The sequence below is a fragment of the Chlorocebus sabaeus genome, chromosome 26 (genome assembly GCF_047675955.1).
Source record: "Chlorocebus sabaeus isolate Y175 chromosome 26, mChlSab1.0.hap1, whole genome shotgun sequence".
Lineage (NCBI taxonomy): Eukaryota > Metazoa > Chordata > Mammalia > Primates > Cercopithecidae > Chlorocebus > Chlorocebus sabaeus.
In genome coordinates this window covers 454,735-476,932 of record NC_132929.1, presented here as the reverse complement: position 1 = coordinate 476,932, position 22,198 = coordinate 454,735, and the positions used below count along the sequence as shown (strand labels likewise).

Here is a 22,198-nt window from a genome sequence, read left to right as displayed (position 1 = left end):
ATGGAGCCGCCTCATATTATCACCTATCATCCCTCTCACCGCCCAGTCCAAAGGCATTCACGGGTGTCTAGCTCACACACTGTCAGCTTCCCGTTTTCCCGCCCATTTCACTAGCCCCATCTCATTTGGCCATACCTAAAAAAGTAAAAGCAATTTTAACAATCTTTTCACTCTCAAAATGATTAATGCACATTAATGGATGGCAGTGAGGATCTCCATCCACTTGAAGTGGTATAACAGCAACTCTAATTAGACAATCAATTGTTAGATGCATATAACTCACACACTACCTTTCACAGTGAGAGAACAAGAAATCGGCAAGGATCTAGGAGAACTGTAGAACACCATCAATAAACTGGATCTAATTTATACAACACTTCACCCAACAACAGCAAAATACAGCAAAATACATATACTTTTTTTTTTTGAGACGGAGTCTCGCTTTGTCACCCAAGTTGGAGCCTCAGCCTTCCAAGTAGCTGGGACTACAGGTGCCCGCCACCAAGCCAGGCTAATTTTTTTTGTGTTTTTAGTAGAGATGGGGTTTCACCATGTTAGCCAGGATGGTCTCCATCATCTGACCTCATGATCCACCTGCCTCAGCCTCCCAAAGTGCTAGGATTACAAATGTGAGCCACCGCGCCCAGCCATACATATACTTTTTAAGCACATACAGAATGTTCACTAAGAGAGAACATATCCTGAGACATAAAACAAATCTTAACAAATTTAAAAGAAATGAAATCATATACAGTTTGCTCTCCATTCACAATGGTATTAAACTAGAAATCACGAACAGAACAATCTACACACACTTAAAAACTGAACAACATACTTAATAATCCATGGGTCAGTCCGGGCACAGTGGCTCACGCCTGTAATACCAATACTTTGGGAGGCCAAGGTGCGGGGATCACCTGAGGCAAGGGGTTCAAGACCAGCCTGGCCAACATGGAGAAACCCTATCTCTACTGAAAATAAAAAAAAATTAGCCAGGCATGGTGGCGGGCACTTGTAGTCACAGCTAATCAGGAGGCTGAGGCAGAAGAATCGCTTGAATCCGGGAGACAGAGGTTGCAGAGAGCCGAGATCAGGCCATTGCACTCCAGCCTGAGCAACAAGAGCGAAACTCCAGCTCAGAAAAAAAAAATAGTAATAATAATCCATAGATCAAAAAACAATTCTCAAGAGAAATTAGAAAATATTTTGAACATAAATTGAAACACACCAAAATTTGTGGGTTTGATTAAAGCACTGTTTAGAGGAAAATTTACAGCATCAAATCATTATATATTACAAAAAAAAGGTAAGTCTAAATTAGCAATCTACGTTTCCAACTTAAGAAACTAGAAAAAGACCAAAGTGAACACAAAACAAGCCAAAGGGACAAATGACAAGATAAAAGCAGAAATCAATGAGATTGAAAGCAAAAAAACAAGGGAACAATTAATAAAACTAAAAGATTGTTCTATGAAAAGATCAACAAAATTGAAAAATGCTAGAAAAACTGACAAAGAAAAAAACAGAAAAGATACAAATTATCAGTATCAGGAATGAATGAAGGGACATCACCGCAGGCGCCACAGGCTTCAGATGGTTAGCAGGAGAATACTAAGGAAAACCTGACACGTACAAATCAGACAACACAGATGAAGTAAAGCAATGTCTGAGTGCCACAAACCAGGAAAATCCTCCTGGAAACAAACAGGTCACCTGAATAGTTCTATATCGATTAAAGAAATTGAAGTTGAAAAATCTTTTCTTTGTTTGTTTGTTTTATTTTGTTTTTTTGAGACGGAGTTTCGCTCTTATTGCCCAGGCTGGAGTGCAGTGGTGCGATCCTAACTCACTGCAATCTCCACCTCCCGGGTTCACGCGATTCTCCTGCCCCAGCCTCTTGAGTAGCTGGGACTACAGGCGCATGCCACCAAGCTCGACTAATTTTTTGTATTTTCAGTAGAAACGGGGTTTCACCACGTTAGCCAGGCTGGTCTCAAACTCCTGACCTCTGGTGATCCGCCCGCCTCGGCTTCCCAACGTGCTGGGATTACAGGCGTGAGCCACCGCGCCCGGCGTAAAATCTTTTAGAAAGAAATCTCCAGGCTCAGATGGATTCAAAAACATGTAAAGAAGAAATAACACTAATTCTACACAATCCCTATAGGAAATGGAAAAGGAGGGAACACATGCCAATACTTTGTATGAGGTCAGCTTTCCCCACTGAAAGTCAGACAAGATAGTATAATACAAAGAAAAAAACCACAAACCAACATCCCTGATAAGCATCGACAGAAAAATCCTCAACAACATGTTACCAAGTCAAATTTAGCACTATAGAAACAGAATGGGGCTGGGCGCGGTGGCTCACGCCCGTAATCCCAAAACTTCGGGGTGGCAAGGAGGGTGGATCATGTGAGGTCAGGAGTTGGAGACCAGGTTGACCAACATGGTGAAACTCCATCTCTAAAAAACAAAAAAATACAAAAATTTTGTATTTTGTAATCCCAGCTACTCAGGAGGCTGAGGCAGGAGAATTGCTTGAACCCAGGAGGCACAGGGTGCAGACAGCTGAGATTGCACCAATGCACTCCAGTCTGGGTGATAGAGCGAGACTCCGTCTCAGGAAAAAAAAAAAAAAAAAAGAAATAGAGTAGTAAATCATGGCCAAGTGATGTTTATGCCAGTAACACAAGGCTTGGTCAGTATTTAAAAAACAGGCCAGTGCAGTGTCTCTCGTCTGTAATTCCAGCACTTTGGGAGGCCAAGGCAGGTAGACCACTTGAGCTCAGGAGTTCAAGACTAGCCTGGGCAACATAGTGAAACTCCATCTCTAAGAAAGGAAAAAAAAAATGTTTAAGAAAAAAAAGTAAAAATCATCTATGTAATATACCATACTAACACACTAAAGAAGGAAAACTGCAGGACCATTTCATTTGAGAAGATTAAAAGCATTTAACAAATTTTAACGTCCATTCAGGATTTTTTAAAAGCTTCTAAAAGGGGGAATTAAAGAAACTCCCTTAATCCGATAAGGCATCTATATAAATACCCGCAGCTAACATCACAGCTGATGGTGAAAGACTGAACTGCCTTCCCCTACAGACAGGAGCAAGGCAGGGTGCCCACTGTCACCTCTCCTACTCAGCTTCACGCTGCAAGTCCTGGCCAGGGCAATCAGGCCCAAAAGACATAAAAGGCAAGCAGATTGGAAAGCAAGAAATGAAACTGCCCCTCTATACAGATAGTATAATTGTCCATGAAGAAAACCCAAGGAAACTACAATGAAGCTCATAATAAATGAGTTTAGCACAACTGCAGGACATGAGAGCAACAAACAAAACTCAGTGGTATTTTCTACATACTGGTAATGAACAACTGGAAACCAAAATCCTCCAAAACACCAAATCAAGCTCTATATTCAGTACCTGGGCAGGCCCACAGGCAATTCCCACTATGTGTTTGGTGTCCAGTCCTGGCAATGCTGCGGGTTCTGGCTTGGTCACACGCAAGGTGTCAAAGTGCTGGCACTGGTCGTTACTCCCCCAGCTGTGGACCTCGCTGTCCTCAGTCAGAGCCAGGCAGTGGGTGGAGCCGGCAGCCACATCAATCACCTTCTTCCCTACAAGGAAAGAGGGTTGCAGATGCAGCTTCAAGCCTGGGACTTCTGCTGCAACAAAGGTATTTCCACTCGGCCATTCAGGTCAGAGAGCTTTTAACATTAACTTCTTGAGGGTAACCTGTTGCTTTGATATTAAGCACAATTCATTTGCTTTGGGTGTGTTATTAAAACTCCTCTATTTTGTCAGCTACAATTTGTTAGGACCCACAGCCTACAAAGATCATAATGCTAGGATACGAAAAACGATCTGTTCTTTTTTCTCCTCCTCATTCAGATTCTCATTCAGAGAGAAACAATGTGCTTTTAATTAACTATTAGATCATATTCTCCCATCCCAGATATAACAATGCACAGCACACTCTTCACTGAGGAAGGCTTCCTAAGAAAAACCTATTGTTCTCCCAGAGTTAGGTGATATCAATATTTAAAACATTGTTTCTATTTAAACACTTAGCAAAATATTCTATTTTTCCTTGCTGGTAAATCTAACACGGTCAACACAAAGGGTGTTGCTCAGAAAGGTCAACATATAAAACAATTCAGCTGAAAAACCACACTGCAGTAAGGGGAACAATTCTATCCTGGGAACTTACCATAAGTTAACATCAGCAAGAAAAAAAAGTGTTTATCAACAGTAATGTAAATACTCTGAAAGTAAAAGATTTCTATAATGACCGTCGTAGCTTTCCTATACTAATGGAGGGGAATATAAACAAGAAGGCACATGAAATTCAAACACCATTCAATGACACAGAGGAAACTTATTACTCTGCCACTTATCTCAGAAGCTCAGAACATAATACATACCGTATGGGCACACAAAACTCTCAGTCATCGAGATATTAACATGCGTTAAAATAAAACCAATGGAGAAAGGAACTGGCAAGTCTCACTTAGAAGTTCCACTTCCAAACCCACTTGGTAAAGAAGCAAACACACCAAGAATGTGTGTAGTACCAGGACCCAACGAACTACAGCCCCCACACACAGCGCAGCCAAGGCCTGCTTCTGTGAAGACACTGGTGTTGGAACACAGCCAGGTCCACCTGCTTCAAAAACAATCTGGCCCTTTAAGAAAAAGGCCGCCCACCCGGGAGAGAGAGAACCCTAAAGAGTCCATCTGATGTACCTCTCGCTGCCTTTTCCCTTCTTCCCTACTTTCTTGTCAGCTTGCCTGCCCTTCCCCAGTTCTCGACTAGGATGAAGACTATCTCCCAACCACTAGGCCAAGTGGTACAGAAAAGTCCAGTTTTACCTTAGAAAAATCCCTCCACCATCACAGTTTGGATGGCCCCCACCCCAACTTCCTGCAGCATAACATCCCTAGCAAGAACACCACAAAAGAATTTCAGGGTCTTCTTGCGGAGGCTCCCATCCTCTCTGCCTGCACCCGCAGCCCACACTGAAGGCGCCGGCACTCATATCTACACACCTCGGCTTCCATCTGTTCCCTCCAACTACAATGCACGCTGGACACCTTTGCAACTGAGCAAGCAGGAATCACCCACCAAGGACGAGTTTCATCAGAGCGTCCCAGGTGGGCCCAATCCCACCTCCCAATGTGACCCCACAGCACAACGCACCCTCACGGTCTCAGTGTGTCTGCAGTACAAGTACAGGTGACCTCACCACACAGAGGGAACCCTTCCTGAGTCCAGCCTGCTGAGTGATGCATGGGTGCCTGCCATGGAAAGTGGCGATGTTTGTAAAACTCAATGGGTTTACGTTGCATTTGGGAAGAGTAATTCAACTCATTTTGTAATAGAGACACACCCACTTTCCAACTGGTATCAACACCTATACCAAGCTGCCAGTCAAAGTTTCTAATGACAGTCCATTCACGGAAAGTCAGGTTAAGAACACAAAACCTGCAAACTTTAAAAGATTACTAAAGAAATTGTCCTGAAGGATTTTAACAGTTTACATTTGCACTCACCTTGCAAGCCTTCTAAGAGTTTTGGATAACGAACATGTTCCTCTGTTCCGTGTCCAAGTCTCTGGTTGTCACCTTTTCCCCATGAATAAACTTGGCCGTCTTTCGTCAAAGCAATGGAAAACTGACTTCCACAGCGGACTTTGACCACATCCAAGTCTTGAAGCTTTTCAATCAGCTTTGGGGTTTTGCAGCCATCACTACCACCTCTGCCCAATTTCCCATAATCACCATCTCCCCAAGACCACACTTGCCCTAAAAAATACAAATGCATTTAAATAACAACAACTCTGCATTTTAGTGAAAAACTTTAAATGACTGAAAATAATATAATGAAAAACGCACACTAATCTAGACCACCCGTGTATATAGTTAACACTATAAGGGAGGCCACTGAGCAAATGAAACCTAGTTGACGCTTGAGGTTGGTATAGAAGCAATAAAGAAAGGGAAAGCTGAGTCTCCTTTTGTTTTCATTCCATGAAAAACCAAGTCCTGACTCTTACTAGCCTGGGCTCAATGTTAACTGCTTCACGGAATCAAAGGCCCACTGCCTCCATAACACACAGTGACTGGGGCCCAGCACACTGCAGACGCTTGCGGACCACCCTCCCATTTGCCTGCCTGTTTCTGTTGCCACCATGATGACCGCTGGTCAGTCGTACCAGTGTATGTGTTCCCAACTGCATATATCAGCATAATTATGTAAGTTGACTAAACATTACATAAAGGGATAAAATGCAATTGCAAAAGTAAATATTTTTATTTTTACTGTGAACACTAAGCTGAAAACTATGCAAAAACTTAATGAAAGTGAATTGCTAAAAAACAAAATTGTTAGGCTGGGCACGGTGGCTCACGCCTGTAATCCCAGCACTCTGGGAGGCCAGGACCGGCAGATCACTTGAGCCCAGGAGTTCGAGATCAGCCTGGGCCACATGGCGAAACCCTGTCTGTACTAAAAATACAGAAATTAGCCAGGCGTGGTGGTGAACATCCATAATCCAGCTGAGGCATGAGAACTGCTTGACCCCGGGAGGTGGAGGTTGCAGTGAGCCAAGACTGCACCACTGCACTCCAGCCTGGGTGACAGAGCGAAACTCTGTCTTACAACAACAACAAAAAAGTGAAATTACATAAAGGTGAAAACTGTAAAAGATCAGGAAAAAGAAACCAGAGAAGATATCAGATTGCTCCACAAGTTCCCACATTCTATTTTGTAACAACTAAAGACAGGCAAATATTTTCCTCAACGATCAGACGGTAAATATTTTTAGCCTCTGTGGGCTTTCTGTCCCAACGACCCAGCTGTGCCACTGTCACAGGAAAGCAGCTACAGACAATATGTGAATGAGTGGGCGGGCCTGCACACCAATACAACTCCACCTGCAAAAGCAGGCCGACCTCGAGCGAACTGGAAACTGGAGATGACACACTATGACGTGGTCAATGAAAGCAGCACAGCAGACCCGCACACAGAGATCAGAGGTGCACTTTCACACGCTGTGCTGAACATTATGCCGTTCACGCAGCCCGCCAGGCTATTTCCCACTGTCCCCCAAAGCCACACTGCAGGGTAGGATACTTCTACCATAACAGTCGCCTCAGAAAATAACAGCACAGCAGGGACACTTCCCTACAAGATCTGCACCAAAGAAACACTAGTGTGAGGAAGACACTGTCCGCAGCCTGTTCAAAGCAGTTTACTAAACATATCACAAACCTCAACTAAAGTAGCAACTACACTAAAGAACGCAAGGCTAGTCTCCTAACACAGCTCAGACCTCACAAAACTTTTAACCAGTTAAGGTCTGTCACTCACTCAATAATAGATATTTTAAAATGACGAGATGTCAAATTGAAAGCTCCTTGACAGCAGGAGCCTTTCAGAGACCATGTTTGCTCTAGGACTCACAAAAGCAGAAACAAGATGGCTCTGACAATGTCTGTCCTGGCAATGGAAGCGGGACCTAAACATATAGGGAAGTATCTGAAATGATTTTTCATCTTTCACCTAAGAAATGTCCAAAAGTCACTCAATTATCTACTGCCATTCAACTTCTGCAGGAGAGAAAGCAAGCTGACAGGTCCCCAGCTGATTTAACAGAAAGACTCCACAACGCCAGAGACACACAAGATGCCAAGGACAGATCCCCACAATACTGACAGACGAGTCGTTTCTAAAAAATTAACGTGACTTTAACCATCAAACCTCATCATGTACCCTTGAAAAAAGATGAGGATGATCTCAGTTAGGAACACAAACACAAAAGCAAAATTAAAAGCAAGCAGATACCGCAGCGTCAGACTGTAGAACACGGAAAGACTTAGCAGGAATTACCACACAGAATCAAGAGTGGCCGAACGTTAAGAAATGTAATAATACTAACCAGAGACAATTCAGTGTCAACCACTCCATTCCAACTCTCAATCTTAAAAATTAAAATGCCTACACAGGAATGGCGGCAGCTGCTAACCAGCTGACAGGCCCCAGGCAAACAAGCCCAATAATCACCGGGGTCTCTTCACCAATGCCACTGATTCCACACTCACTGGACGACAGGGTGGGTGGCCTTGTGAGGCCCACTGTACTCATCTCACTTCCTCCAGGGAAGCTGCCATGCGTGTCCTCGAGGGCCTGTGCAGGGTGGCAAGAGCTCTACATACCGTTCTCAGTGACAGCCAGGGTTTGAGCGTCCCCACTCCCACACGCCACATCGATGACCTTCAGTCCTTTAAGCCCAGCTACCAGCATCGGAATAGCCTCGTCCTCACTGGAGCCTTCAAAGAGATAGGACAGCCATTACTAAGTCCTGTAAGAGGCCACCTCCTGCTGCATGCTCCCATTCATGCAGGGCAGACGTACCGTGGCCCAGCCGGCCGTAGTTCCCGCGGCCCCAAGTGTACAGCTCCCCCTCGGCAGTGATGGCCGCGCTGTAAGTGCTCCCGCAAGCGATGTGCACCACGTGCTTCCCGGCCTGCTTTCCAGAGAAGGCGGAGATCACCTTAGGCTCCTCCAGAGGCCTTGGGGAGGAAGGGAACAAACATGAATGCCCTTCTTCTTATTTCTTATTAGTGTTAGCAAACGAAATTCACTACCCAAATTTAGACCATCACAGCATCAGGTCAGTTTCACCTTCCAGGTACCTTATAAAATAAGGAAGAGAGAATTCCAAAACCTAACACCTCCATGACTTTTTGTTAAGTTGGAACCCGATGCCAAGCATGGTATCCAGTAGAAATATAAAAACAGTGTTTGTTAAAGACTTGTACCATAGGCCGGGGATGGTGGCCCACCCCTATAATCCCAGCACTTTGGGAGGCCAAGGCAGGCAGATCACCTGAGGTCAGGAGTTCGAGACCAGCCTGGCTAACATGGTGAAACCCTGTCTCTACTAAAAATACAAGATTAGCTGGGCATGGTGCAGGTGACTGTAATCCCAGCTACTTGGGAGGCTGAGGCAGGAGAATTGCTTGAACCCAGGAGGCAGAGGTTGCAGTGAGCTGAGATCACCCCATTGCACTCCACCTTGGGCAACAAGAACAAAACTCCATCTCAAAAAAAAAAGAGAGTTGTAAAGTCCATTGCAGCTTAATTCACAGTGGCTCAAAACCATGGTCCAGGCCGGGCGCGGTGGCTCAAGCCTGTAAGCCCAGCACTTTGGGAGGCCGAGACGGGTGGATCATGAGGTCAGGAGATCGAGACCATCCTGGCTAACACGGTGAAACCCCGTCTCTACTAAAAAATACAAAAACCTAGCCGGGCAAGGTGGCGGGCGCCTGTAGTCCCAGCTACTCGGGAGGCTGAGGCAGGAGAAGGGCATGAACGCAGGAGGCGGAGCTTGCAGTGAGCTGAGATCCGGCCACTGCACTCCAGCCTGGGCGACAGAGCGAGACTCCGTCTCAAAAAAAAAAAAACAAAACAAAACCAAAAAAAAACCATGGTCCATCTGCAACAGAAGGAATGAATTACCCATACACCCAACAACGTGGTTGGATCTCAAGACATCAAGCTAAGAGAAAGATGCCAGAAATAAAACACCATACACTGTATGGCTTTGTTTATATTAACTTATGGAAAAGACAAAATAATAACAAGACAGGGCAGAGCAGAGGTTGTCTGGAACTGGAGGAAGTGGGGATCAACTCAAAGGGCACAAACAGGGCCCTGGACGCGACGGGCACGCCCCATGTCTTGATGGTGGTGACTCCCTAGCTGAGGGCACTGGCCAAAACCCACCCAACTCTACATCCGAAACTCAGTCATCTGGTTGTACGTAAGCCTCATAAAGCTGATCGACACTTACATGTATTTGTTAAATGAATGTGGATGGAATGAAGCCAGCACTCAGCAATCTGTACTTTACAAATGAAAAGTATGAGGCAGTGGGGATGAGGGTAGAGAAGTCTTACTAGTCGAAGAAATTGCAAAGTTAGCAAAATATCCTATTCTTAGGATCCAGAATATATTCCTATGACGGATGACATTTTCTTGAGAATCTACAAAAGCCAGGCCTCTCCAAAGACATGGTTTTACTCACTTTGTGACCTACTAGTTTGCAAAATACACACACACTGGCACAGGCGCACACAGGGACAGCCCAATGACTCTACTCCAGTACAACCTCTCCCTTATTCAGCTTAAGTTTCAACTTCCCCAAAAGGTTATCTCCAGCTTCTGTCATCTGCACTGATCTCTCTTCCTTCCTTGAAGTCCTAGAATAAGGAGTAAGTTACTCATCCCAGCACTTACTCTGCACTGAGAATTGCTTTACTACGAAATATTTTATACAAAGTCAATAATAAATACCTAAAGGAAATAAGCAGACACACCACCCCATCCTGTACTTCGATGCCTTTCAAGTCCAGTGAACCCCATGTCAATCCCAGCCCTTAGGATCCAGTGTGAGAGTAACAGCTATAAATTCCATGCAGAGCGATCTTTTCTTTTTCACTCGTTTTACATTTGTCTGAATCCCTTACAACACTGTCAGGGTTGGGCTGTGCTGAGCTTGGCATACATGCACCACACGATACACATCACTCTGCTTTTCTCCCAGTTTGGGATCTTCCCAGCGGATGCTGTCGGCAATGATGCCCTCAACTCCACCCTGTGGTGTGCATGGGCCATGTCCTGCAGGCTCCTCTCAAGGGACACAAGGGCTTATTTCAAGCTCTGCACTGCCCACTCCGTGCTCAGGACTCTGGACCGCATGAAATGGGCTTGCTGTGTTGGTCTGTACATACATCCTTCATTTAAACCTAATGCCAAACTTCCATGCAAAACGGCAAAGTACAAGAGGGTTCCCATCACTCCATGGGGCTGGCAGACTTCTCAATTTTTACAACCTGGCATTTGTAACAACTTTCTATTTTATTTCTGTTCTTTCACAATAAAAGGTTCAACTGAATAGGATAATATTAGGAAGAAACTGCTGATTTTCGTTCCTGTAAAAATAATCTAACGGTTCAAGGAAAGGGAGACAACCTTATCTATGGGAAACAGGGGGAACTGTTTGTGAATGAAGGAACAGTGCTGTGGGATTTGTTTTGGCAAACTCCACAGTGGGGATGCAGTTTAAGTAGAGACAAGGCGGCCAAGGCTGCACGGGGTGGAGAAGAGCAGAAAGGCCGATTCCTGTTGCCTTCCACGCACGGGCAGAGCTCCTAAGCCATCACCAAGGAGGCAGCATATTGTAGTGTCTCGCTCCAACCCAGCGCTACACGTCAGGGCAGCTGGCAAACACCTGGACACACTTCTGCGCTCCAGCCTGTTTAGGATATGGCAACATAAAAGAGGAGTGTGTCCCCTACAGGAATGAGCAATACATACACAGTGTCCCCATGGCCCAGCCGTCCGCCGTCCCCACAGCCCCAGGAGTACACCTCTCCAGTGGCAGCCAAGGCCAGGTAGTGGTGACCATCAGAATGCGCAGCAATTTTTACAATGTTTCTGGACGCAAGGCCTTGGACCAGCTGTGGGGCCTAAAAAACGAAAAATATGAAGAAAGGTAGTCATCAGTCCAAGGAAAATGAAACCAGCGCAGCTCTCCTTTATCCTGTATCCCCGAGCAACGCCTGCTCTAACTGGAAGTGGGGCACAAGTCTCTGGGGGCTATAGAGCAGGCTCTCCAGCTCTTCCCACCCAGCACCAACAGAACAGCGGGCAGCCTCCAAGTGCACTGTGGCAGGACCAGAGCCGATGCGGGGGGCCGCGGCGGGACCAGAGCCGATGCGGGGGGCCGCGGCGGGACCAGAGCCGATGCGGGGGCCGGGCAGGCTAACCCCTTGCGACAGAGACGTGCAGCCGACAGGAGGAACACCCCGCTTTAATGAAAACATGCCACGTCCCAATCTGCCACTATCCCCATGAGGCCCAACTCCCTCATCTGTCACCTGCCTGGCCCCAAAGTCAAATGAGTTTACACATGGAAAATGAGTTTACAAACGGGAATCTCATGATTAGCAATGAGTTTCACTGTAAGGACTTCCTAACCTTCACAACCCAAATCTTGACAATATTAAAACTGAGGTTATTAAACATAATATACAATAAACAGAAACTTAATCTTCAGAAATCAAATGGCTGAAAGAAACCCCACAGCTTGTGCATCTGCAGTACAGACCCTGCCCCGCAAGGGAACACTGCAGGCACAGGGCCCAGAACACTCACCAGGGTGTCACTATTGTAGGCCTGTGTGTACACACGGCCATTGCGTGACAGAATCAGGAAGCGCTTCTCTGCACAGGCAATCTGTGTGACTCCCAGGTTGGCCAGGCCTTCACACTGGATCGGACCAATCACATTGGCATAGTATTTCCATCCTATTAACCCCCAACCTATGACCTCTTGCAATGATCCCTGTAAGAAAGTGAACGTTTTCTTTTACAACAGCAACAAACAAAACAAAACAAAACAAAAACGGCTGGGAGTAACACTGAGCTATTATAAGACCAAAAAAAGCAAATAAAGAGAAAATACGCAGATTCAAAACATCAAAATGGCTGGTATCACGCTGTATTATCTCATTTAACAGGTATGATGAAGCAACTGAACACGTTATTTTTCCATTTCCATTGCATTTCATTTTAACAGAACAGAGCCCATTAAAAAGTACTACAAATGGCCCTTAAATACTAATATATTTTAAAATGCTCAAACTACATCAGGGTCACCATCTTGTGCTTTAGGAGGCAAAATCCCAAAAACCCACACGCGAGGCTGGGAGACCAGCATCCGTGTCGGCGGTGAGAGAAATCAAGTCGTGCAGGAGCAACTGGTGACAACCAGCCCACACTGGGTGCATCCCCACCTGCGCATGGGCAAAGGCACACACGCGTGCACACATGCAGCACACGTGTTCCAGGGCAGGCCCTGCAGCACTATTTGTGTTTGTTGTTATTGTTGTTGTTTGAGATGGAGTTTCACTCTTGTTGCCCAGGCTGGAGTGCAATGGTGCGATCTTGGCTCACAGCAACTTCTGCCACCCAGGTTCCAGTGATTCTCCTACCTCAGCCTCCCGAGCAGCTGGGATTACAGGCATGTGCCACCAAGCCCGGCTAATTTTTGTATTTTTCAGTTCAGACGGGGTTTCTCCAAGTTGGCCAGGCTGGTCTCAAACTCCCAACCTCGGGTGATCTGCCCACCTAGGCCTTCCAAAGTGCTGGGATTACAGGCGTGAGCCACCACACCCGACCCTCAGCACTACTTGTATAGCAACACTGTGGCAGTAAGCCCAAGTGTCCACCAATAAGAGACTCACTAAAGAAAAACACATAAAAGACACATCCGCACACTGAAGAGTAAGCTACTTTATAAAAACAAATAGTGACACTCTGATAAAGTACTCCAGTATATATGGTTAGTAAAAAAAATAAGCAACACAAATAATGCAACATGCTACCGCTAGCACAGTCATTCCAGAGAACAAGGAGGTTACAGAGGAGACTGAAAAGTGAGAGGGGGCAGGTGGGAAACTGGGTAGAAGGGGTGGGCAAGGGAAGCGACAGTGTGTCTCTGCCTAGTTTTGATTTTTGAACCATGTGACTCTTTTTTTTTTTGATTGTAAAACAAAATAAATACTCTTCATATTAGAAATAAAATGTTAAAAAAATCTGGATTCAAAACTAGGATTACTGTTCTACCCTAGCAAAGTTCACTACCATTCCCAAAGGCAGTTTTCTCATTGACATAATGATCCACAACAGCGTGCATGAGGTCCTCAGCAGGCCTGCACCCTACAGGTGCTCCACACACGCAAATCACTACTATTACCATTACTATTACATAACAGATAGAATATAGAATTATACTGTCACTACCATAACCAGCATTACATACTAAGACAGTCTGCATTCAGAGTATAAAGAAGGCTGTGGAACCCCCTGCAGAAGGTGGGAGGGCCTGGGGCTGTGGATAAAGGGGAGCTCTCTGGGGCTGTGCCACCTGAACCTGGAACCTGGGCCCCCAGATTGGGTCCCCAGGCCTGTGCACCTCAGCTTGCTCATCACTCACTCTCAACACGGATAACACCTTCAACTGCAAACACATTTAAAACCACAAGCCAGCTCCCCCCATCAACACCAGAAAACGCAAGTCTCCACACGGGCCCAGGATGACAACCTAGAAGTGGTACTAGCCACAAAACACATGGAGAACGTGGTTCTTGCACACACCTTATGAGACGTCGGAGAGCTGCACAGCGGAGGCATACAGGGCGTAGCCAGACGGTCTAAGTGGGCCATGACGACAACCGCCGTCTGTCGCAGGTCAATGGCAAGTTCATTGTCTTGTGGAAGGGTAAGGTACCTCAGGAAACTCTCGTTGGGGCTCAGGGGGCCAGACAAAAGCTAGAAAGGAAAAGTAAACAAACATTCAGAAAAATTAAAGTGACACAATTAGCTTTTAACCACTCTTTATATTTTGGTATTGACTCATCTGACACATCAAATGACAATGTTGATGATACAGTTATACTACACATCTACATATTTATGCAGCATATAAACTGACTGGGTAAATGTCTAAGTTTGTGATGTACATGTCCACAACACTGACTGTGCATGTATACATTTATGATACCACAGGTAAGTTGAATCCACACAGATTACTAACACAACCAAACCACCCCACAGGCCTAGGACCCCTGGAGAAAGGCAGAACCACCTCTGGGGGAACCCAGCACAGCATCTCAAGCTGACCTTGAAAGCTAAAACCAAAATCTTTATTTTAATCTCCCACTCTGGAGAACACCTACTTTCATTTGCAAATTAAATCACAGCTCTAATTCTTCAAAAGGCAGAAGACCCCTATTATCATTAGTTTAAAGGTTGCCAAATACTAGGCCGGGCGCGGTGGCTCACGCCTGTACTCCCGGCACTTTGGGAGGCCGAGGCGCGCGGATCACAAGGCCAGGAGGTCAGGAGATCAAGACCATCCTGGCTAACACGGTGAAACCTCATCTCTACTAAAAATACAAAAAAATTAGCTGGGCGTGGTGGCGGGCACCTGTAGTCCCAGCTACTCTGGAGGCTGAGGCAGGACAACGGCGTAAACCCAGGAGGCCCAGCCTGCAGTGAGCCGAGATCACGCTACTGCACTCCAGCCTGGGCGACAGAGCAAGACTCCATCTCAAAAAAAAAAAAAAAAAAAAAAAAAAGACTGCCAAATAATAGAAAAATTAAACCAAAGCACGATATTGAAATGCCTAAGACTTTGCTGAAAAGACTGGCAAAATCCAACTTGTACTTGACCTGTAAAGACCAGCATCCTGGAGGTTTAGGCCCGGGACCCCACATACCTGCTCCTCCCCAGCTCGGCATCCACACCTGTTGAGGGAGGAGCTGGTACTCAACAGAGTGACAGCTCAGGTGACATACCCTGCATAGAGCCCAGCACACAGGAAGGACCAACAAGGCAGACCACCATTTTTGTTGTTCTTTTCTGGTACTGATTTAAAAGTGCGTGTTTCAAGCTTGGTTCTCCGCTGATAAGGAACTCAGTGCTCACTGAGCCAAACCGAGTCTTCTCCACAAACAAGTGACCTCCCACACCTGTCTCATCCGACTCACTGCTGTTACCACCAAACACACACACACCAGAGAAAAACACTGCCGTGGACATGCACGCTGGTCTGGCTTAAAAAATAACTAGAATCGAGTGCCACCTAAACACAAAGTGCAATCGTGACACTCACGTGCATGTCGCCCTCGGAGTGGGGCGTATCCTTACTGCAAATGATGCTCTGGAACCTCTGCAGCAAGGGCAAAAGCGGGGCGCTGGTGCCCTGGGCGGAACGCTCATTGTCAGTCTCCTGTGCCCCGCTGTCCCACAGCTGAAGCAACAACAGGATGGCAGACAACATTTGGCTAAAGGAGAAAAGATATTCATTCCTAGTAAAAACACATTAACTTTTTTTCTTCATGGTTGATCAAAAATAAAAGCAAACACAGCTAGATAGAAGTGAAGAAATACTTGGGATCTGAAAGGAAACGAAAGTAAAGCTGTGGTAATTAAATCACTGAATTGCCACTGAGATTTTAGCACAAGACATCGCCTTCTGCTGATAGGAAAGACCAGTTAAGAAGCTCAAAGAGCACGTTTACATGAAAGATCTAGGATCTTAAATTCATGGAATACAAATAATTAAGTTAGGAAAACTGAAATTAAAAAAAAAAAAAAGAAAGAACAGTTACCAGGCTAGAAAACTGAGCATAAAAAAGCAAATGATGGAAAGGTAAAGAGAGAGCGAGCTCTGGGACATGATTCTCTGGTTACAGAGCACCACACATCTGCTGTAGTCACGAACGATTCAGTGAAATGCACACAGTGCTACAGGTATTTGGATACAGAGGCACTTCCCCAAAGCGTTCCCAGTCTGCGCCAGCCCTCACCTCAGCGTGCCTCTCTGCACAGCCAGCTCCAGCAGGATGGCCAGGGCCAAATGCTGGTCTTGCAGGGGGATGCTTCCTGGCCCTTTGGTGCCTGGCGTTCCGTGAACATCCCTGAAATGAAAGCAGTAGATGCAGGAACAAAGCGACCTCCAGAAAGACAGCATGCTTACAATCACACTAACACATTTACTACACACTCCCTCACAAGGAAGGAAATGTTTTTAATATTTAGAATCAAGTTTCTGAGACTTACTACTCAGATTTATTCAGAGATTTTAAAGCATACAATTAATTAGCTTACACAACTATATTTTAAGTATTCATTAATATACCATGTAATATACCACATTATATAATATATAATATACCATGTAATTTATATAATATATAATATACCATGTAATATACCATATTATAATATATACCATGTAATATACCATATTATATAATATATACCATGTAATATACCATATTACAGTAGATGACATACTCCAAGTGTGCGAAGCACAAAATAATTTATCTCATTATCCAAAACATGAGTAGACTATCTAGCTATCTTTTACAGTTTCAATGACGTGTAAGACTGTAACAGTATCAACATTCACCTACAGAATCAGAGAACCAATTTCTAAAACCACCTGAGAATCTGGAGGCAAAATGTCTACACTACTTTCTATCTCTGATCAATAAAATATTTTTCACTTTTCTGTTACTCAATGATAAATATTTAAAAATTCTATCCCAAGACTGCAGAAAAAAGATCTTATGGCATCAGTATTACAGCTGAATTTCTGAAATCAAGTCCAAGTCTATGTTCAGGGCCTCCAGCATTAAAACTCTGTGGCGATGCCTTCACCAGCAGGCTCAGGAAGTGGACTCAGAGCCGGGGGCGCAAACACCAAAGGCCTCCTGCCCGCTGGAAGAAGGCACAGTGCTGACCTCTGGCAAAGAGAGTGAGGAGCGGCCTCACTTTTCCTCTGCATCTGTCCTTCCTGTTGAATTCCTTTACATTTAAAAACCTTAACAAAAATGCCTAGCACCCACGACCAGCGTCCATGTTTTTCCTTATACACAAATGATTCCTATTCAAAATTTTTTACACTAAAAACATCAGTTACAGGACTAAACAATTTGATCTTGAGTAGTAGTTTACTCCCACATTATCTATAAGACTTCAAGCCAAGTGCCACTCTGCACTCAGAACAGCAGCTCCTAATCATCACAGAGAGACACACAATGTCAGCGCTCAACCCTCCACGAATGACTGATGGCCAAAACTCTAAGCATCCTCCCTCGTCGTCTCATTTAGTATCACAGCTTCCTGGGTCTAGTCAGAGTATCATAAATCGAATCACCAGAAAAGCTGAGAACGCACACCCGGAATCACAGCACCGAGAGCCCACTGAAAACAGGCGAGAAACCAACCTACTAGGCCTCTCAGCTCTACAGCGAGGGTGGTGAGAACCAGCCTCCAGCAGGCCAGCTGTCTGCAAGCAGAAGGCAAGAAAGGAAGGAACTCACCCGGTCACCACGGACCTGAGGAACCTGGTCGCTCTCTCCACCACCTCCAGCCACACAGAGGACACGGTGCTCTCGTCGAAGAGCGAGGCCTCGGGAAGTGCTCGCAGGGCATCCAGGGACTCCTGCAACAGCTCACTGCAGAGGTCCGCATCCTCGCCTGGGCGCACACACGCGTCAGAGGAGTCCCGCCCAATGCCCTCTCCCGCTGGGCTTCCCAGCCCTCCGCGAGAGAAGATGCCACTGTCCCCTTTCTAATCCCTCACTCAACAGGCCAAAATCTAGCACAGCTGCTCCAGTCAATTCTGTGTTTCGTGGCTGTCACATGAGCACTACACTAACTTCTTGTTCTTCTAGAATTAAGTTCGTACTCAGTGTTCCATGGTAGTGACTGGCGTGGGGTGGGGGGTGCATGCACTTGCTCTTTTTTTTCTCTAAAGCACAGACATGAAAAGCCAAACAGCCTCTGCAGCCTCTCATCTCACAAGCAAGGAAACTGAGGCGCAGAGAGCACACGGGATCAGCTGAAGGGCACAGGGTGGCTGAACTGAACTCAAAACACAGACTGTTGGTGCATTAGGGAAGAACCACACGCCACACCAGGGACCGTACCTGATCGCCAGGCCCTGCGCAGGAAGGCGAAGGCGAAAGACAGCGCCGCTCGAGATCCCACTCTGGCGAGCCCCTCCACGCCTTTGCCCGCAGGCCGGGAACTGCAGACGACACACGGAACATGTAACCAGTCAGAGCGGAGGGTGCAGATACTACATAAAATCAATACTATGAAAGGGTGTGTACCAAAATCCAACCAATGGTTTTCCTCACATGACAGGATTACAAGTGCATTTTTAGTTTTGTTGTTTAACAACTTTCATCAAACGTCTTTCGTAAAGGAAAAGTTTTCTCTTTAAGACTCAAAGAAATGTACAAGGAATTTTAAATGTCTTGGGAAATGCTCATGAAATGACCTCATAAAGCGGGATTCTAGTGGGAGGAAGCAGACGACAAGCAGATAAATACAGAAACAGAGGGAGAATAAACCCCACATGGGAGACCAGACCAGAAAGGAGCTGGAGGAAGAGCAACAGAGTCGCACGCCTCGCCCCATCTCGCCTGGCTCGCCCCAGCTCCGGCGTCCTCCACTCAGGGTCCACTCCCGGCCACGGGTGAAGCCCTGCATGCTTAACCCACTCCATGAGGAGTCGCTCTCTTCTGAGGGTAGTGCTCATCACCTTCCTGTGTCTTTTTAAGCTTTTCACTACTTGTGTATGTTAATTTCACAAATCAGAGTTTCATTCTGCATGTTGTAAAAGGTTATGCAAATGGCTCACCATAAAAATCATCCTGTACAAGCAAGACTCTGTCTCAAAAATAAAATAAAATAAAACAAAATAAAATAAAATAAAAAAGCATATATAATCTCAACTCAATCACGCACAGCAAGTAATTGTATGTTATGCTTTATACTATATCATAGTTCTAATATTACAGTATTGCTACTATAAACAATATTCTCCAAATTTACTAAAATTTGCTTTATGATCAGGGGAAATCCTATAAAAACAGGTGATATGGAGTTCAAGACCAGCCTGGCTAACATGATGAAACCCTGTCACCACTAAAAATACAAAAATTTGCCAGGTGTGGTGGCGGCGTGCCTATAATCCCAGCTACACGGAGGCTGAGGCAGGAGAATTGCTTGAACCTGGGACACGGAGGTTGTAGTGAGCCAAAATCGCACCTCTGCACTCCAGCCTGGGAGGCAGAGTAAGGCTCTATCTCAAAAAAAAAAGAGGGATGTTACAGAAGGATCTCCCCAAGATACAATGTGTAATAAAAATGGCAATGAAGAACACAGCTGGCCGGGGCATCAGTACATGCTTATCCCTAAGTGCCTGAAAAACGCAACAGGAGCTCAGAGAGGAAACACAAGAACCTCTGAGAAGGGCACTGGGTACCTGGAAGACGGAAATCTTTGCTGCTAAATGAGAAATATGAACACGACAAGACAGACACGTAACAGCACACAGAGTCCTTATAAGAGAAAGCACATGGGCCAAGTGTCGTCAGAGGAGGTGGGTGAGTCACTTTAGGTCAGGAGTTGGAGACCAGCTTGGCCAGCATGGCAAAACCCCGTCTCTACTAAAAATATAAAAATAAGCCGGGTGTGGTGGTGCACGCCTGGAGTCCCAGCTACTTGGGAAGCTGAGGCAGAATTGCTTGTACCTGGGAGGTGGAGGTTGCAGTGAGCCAAGATCGCGCCACTGCACTCCAGCCCGGCCTGGGCGACAAAGTGAGACTCTGTCTCAAAAAAAAAACTACTCAGCAATAATGAAATAATGATACATGCAACGACCCCCGTGGGAAAATGTCAAGGGGATTAGGCTGAGTGAAAAAACTCAATCTTGCTTGAGGCCAGGAGTTCAAGACAACCCTGGGAAACATAATAAGACCCCAGTCTCTACAAATACAAAATTAGCTAGGTGTGGTGTCGTGCATCTGTGGTCCCAGCTACTCAGGAAGATGAAATGAGAGGACGGCTTAAGCCCAGGAGTTTGAGGCTGCAGTGAGCTATGACTGTATCACTGCACTCCAGTTTGGGCATCAGGGTGAGATCTTGTCTCCAAAAATTACAATAATAACAATATAAAATTAAAAAGCCAATGTCAAAAAATCACGTAATAGAGAACAGATGAGTGGTTGCGAGCAGTTAAGGTGAGAATACGTGAACGTGGGTATAAACGGCCCTTGTCCATGTACCCTGACTGCAGTGGTGGTCTCAGAAAATCCACACCTGAAAAAACTGCAAAGAAATACACAATTGAGAGCATGTAAAACTGGGAAAACCTGGCCGGGCGCGGTGGCTCAAGCCTGCAATCCCAGCACTTTGGGAGGCCGAGACGGGTGGATCACGAGGTCAGGAGATCGAGACCATCCTGGCTAACACGGTGAAACCCCGTCTCTATTAAAAAAATACAAAAAAAACTAGCCGGGCGAGGTGGCAGGCGCCTGTAGTCCCAGCTACTCGGGAGGCCGAGGCAGGAGAATGGCAGGAACCCGGTAGGCGGAGTTTGCAGTGAGCTGAGATCCGGCCGCTGCACTCCAGCCTGGGCGACAAAGCGAGACTCCGTCTCAAAAACAAACAAACAAACAAAAAACTGGGAAAACCTGAAGAAGACAGGCAGACTATCAGAGTTAACACCCTAGTTGTGATGGCTGTGTCGTAGTTTGCAACTAGCTACCATTGAGGCCAAAGGCACGAACAATAAAAGGAATCTCTATGCTGTTTCTCACAACTGTATGTGAATCCACAATTATCTCAAAGAAAGAAAGGCTTTCTAAAAATTTTAGGAGTTCTTCCACTTAATAAAAGATACATTCCAATTAATCCACCAACCCTATGTCATCACAAAGGAAGCAGCAGAGAAAAAGCAGCTGGGCTCTCAGCCATTTCTGCAGCTGAGGGAACTCAGTTTGATTCGACACACAACAGTGTTTGGACAATCTGAGCACCTACCGCCCACCCAGACATGACACTCTGATTCACGACCATCACAGCCGGTCAGGAAGGAAGGAAAGAACCACGGCAATCCTATTGCCAAATGGGTAGGAATCTCATCTGTCACTTGGTTTAATTTACTCTAAAACTATTTTCAAAAATACAACATGTACAGTCGTCGCTTGGTATCTGCAGGGGATTGGGACCAGGCCTGCCCCACCCTGGCTCCACACCAGAACCCTAGGATGCTCAAGACCCCGATATAAAATGGTGTGGTATTTGCATATAACCTGTGCACATCCTCCCGTGTCATTTAAATCATCTCAGCCAGGCACAGTGGCTCACACCTATACTCCCAACACTGGGAGGTCAAGGCGGGGAGGGTCGCCTGAGCCCAGGGGTTCAAGACCAGCCCGGGCAACATGGCAAAACCCCATCTATACAAATTAAAACAAAAAAAAAATCGGCCAGGCGTGGTGACTCAGGTTTGTAATCCCAGCACTTTGGGAGGCCAAGGCAGGCAGATCCCTCGAGGTCAGGAGTTAGAGGCCAGCCTGGGCAACACAGTGAGTCCCCGGCTCTACAAAAAATACAAATTACTAAGCATTGTGACACACGCCTGTAGTCCCAGCTACTTGGGAGGCTGAGGTGTGAGAATCACTTGAGCCCAGGAGATCAAGGCTGCAGGGAGCCATGATAGCCCCACTGCCCTGGGCAACAGTGAGAACCCCATGTC

At 45.9% G+C, this 22,198-nt stretch overlaps 1 protein-coding gene across 7 annotated transcripts in view; it reads right to left on the bottom strand.

Annotated features, from left to right (window-relative positions):
- The window catches only part of LOC103245991 (E3 ubiquitin-protein ligase HERC2), a 219,985-nt gene that overhangs the window by 148,618 nt on the left and 49,169 nt on the right, over positions 1 to 22,198 (bottom strand). For 5 of the 7 annotated variants that reach the window (XM_008017306.3, XM_073011972.1, XM_008017312.3 and 2 more), the window contains 11 exons: positions 18,576 to 18,676; positions 17,967 to 18,123; positions 16,446 to 16,556; positions 15,749 to 15,920; positions 14,229 to 14,402; positions 12,226 to 12,414; positions 11,386 to 11,537; positions 8,419 to 8,576; positions 8,220 to 8,333; positions 5,556 to 5,807; positions 3,426 to 3,619 (listed from right to left, as the gene is read on the bottom strand). In XM_008017306.3, coding sequence (XP_008015497.3) covers positions 3,426 to 3,619; positions 5,556 to 5,807; positions 8,220 to 8,333; positions 8,419 to 8,576; positions 11,386 to 11,537; positions 12,226 to 12,414; positions 14,229 to 14,402; positions 15,749 to 15,920; positions 16,446 to 16,556; positions 17,967 to 18,123; positions 18,576 to 18,676 — 1,774 coding nt within the window. The remainder of the gene's footprint in view (positions 1 to 3,425; positions 3,620 to 5,555; positions 5,808 to 8,219; positions 8,334 to 8,418; positions 8,577 to 11,385; positions 11,538 to 12,225; positions 12,415 to 14,228; positions 14,403 to 15,748; positions 15,921 to 16,445; positions 16,557 to 17,966; positions 18,124 to 18,575; positions 18,677 to 22,198) is intronic. The other 2 variants (XM_008017311.3, XM_037985284.2) reach the window with 2 other exon arrangements.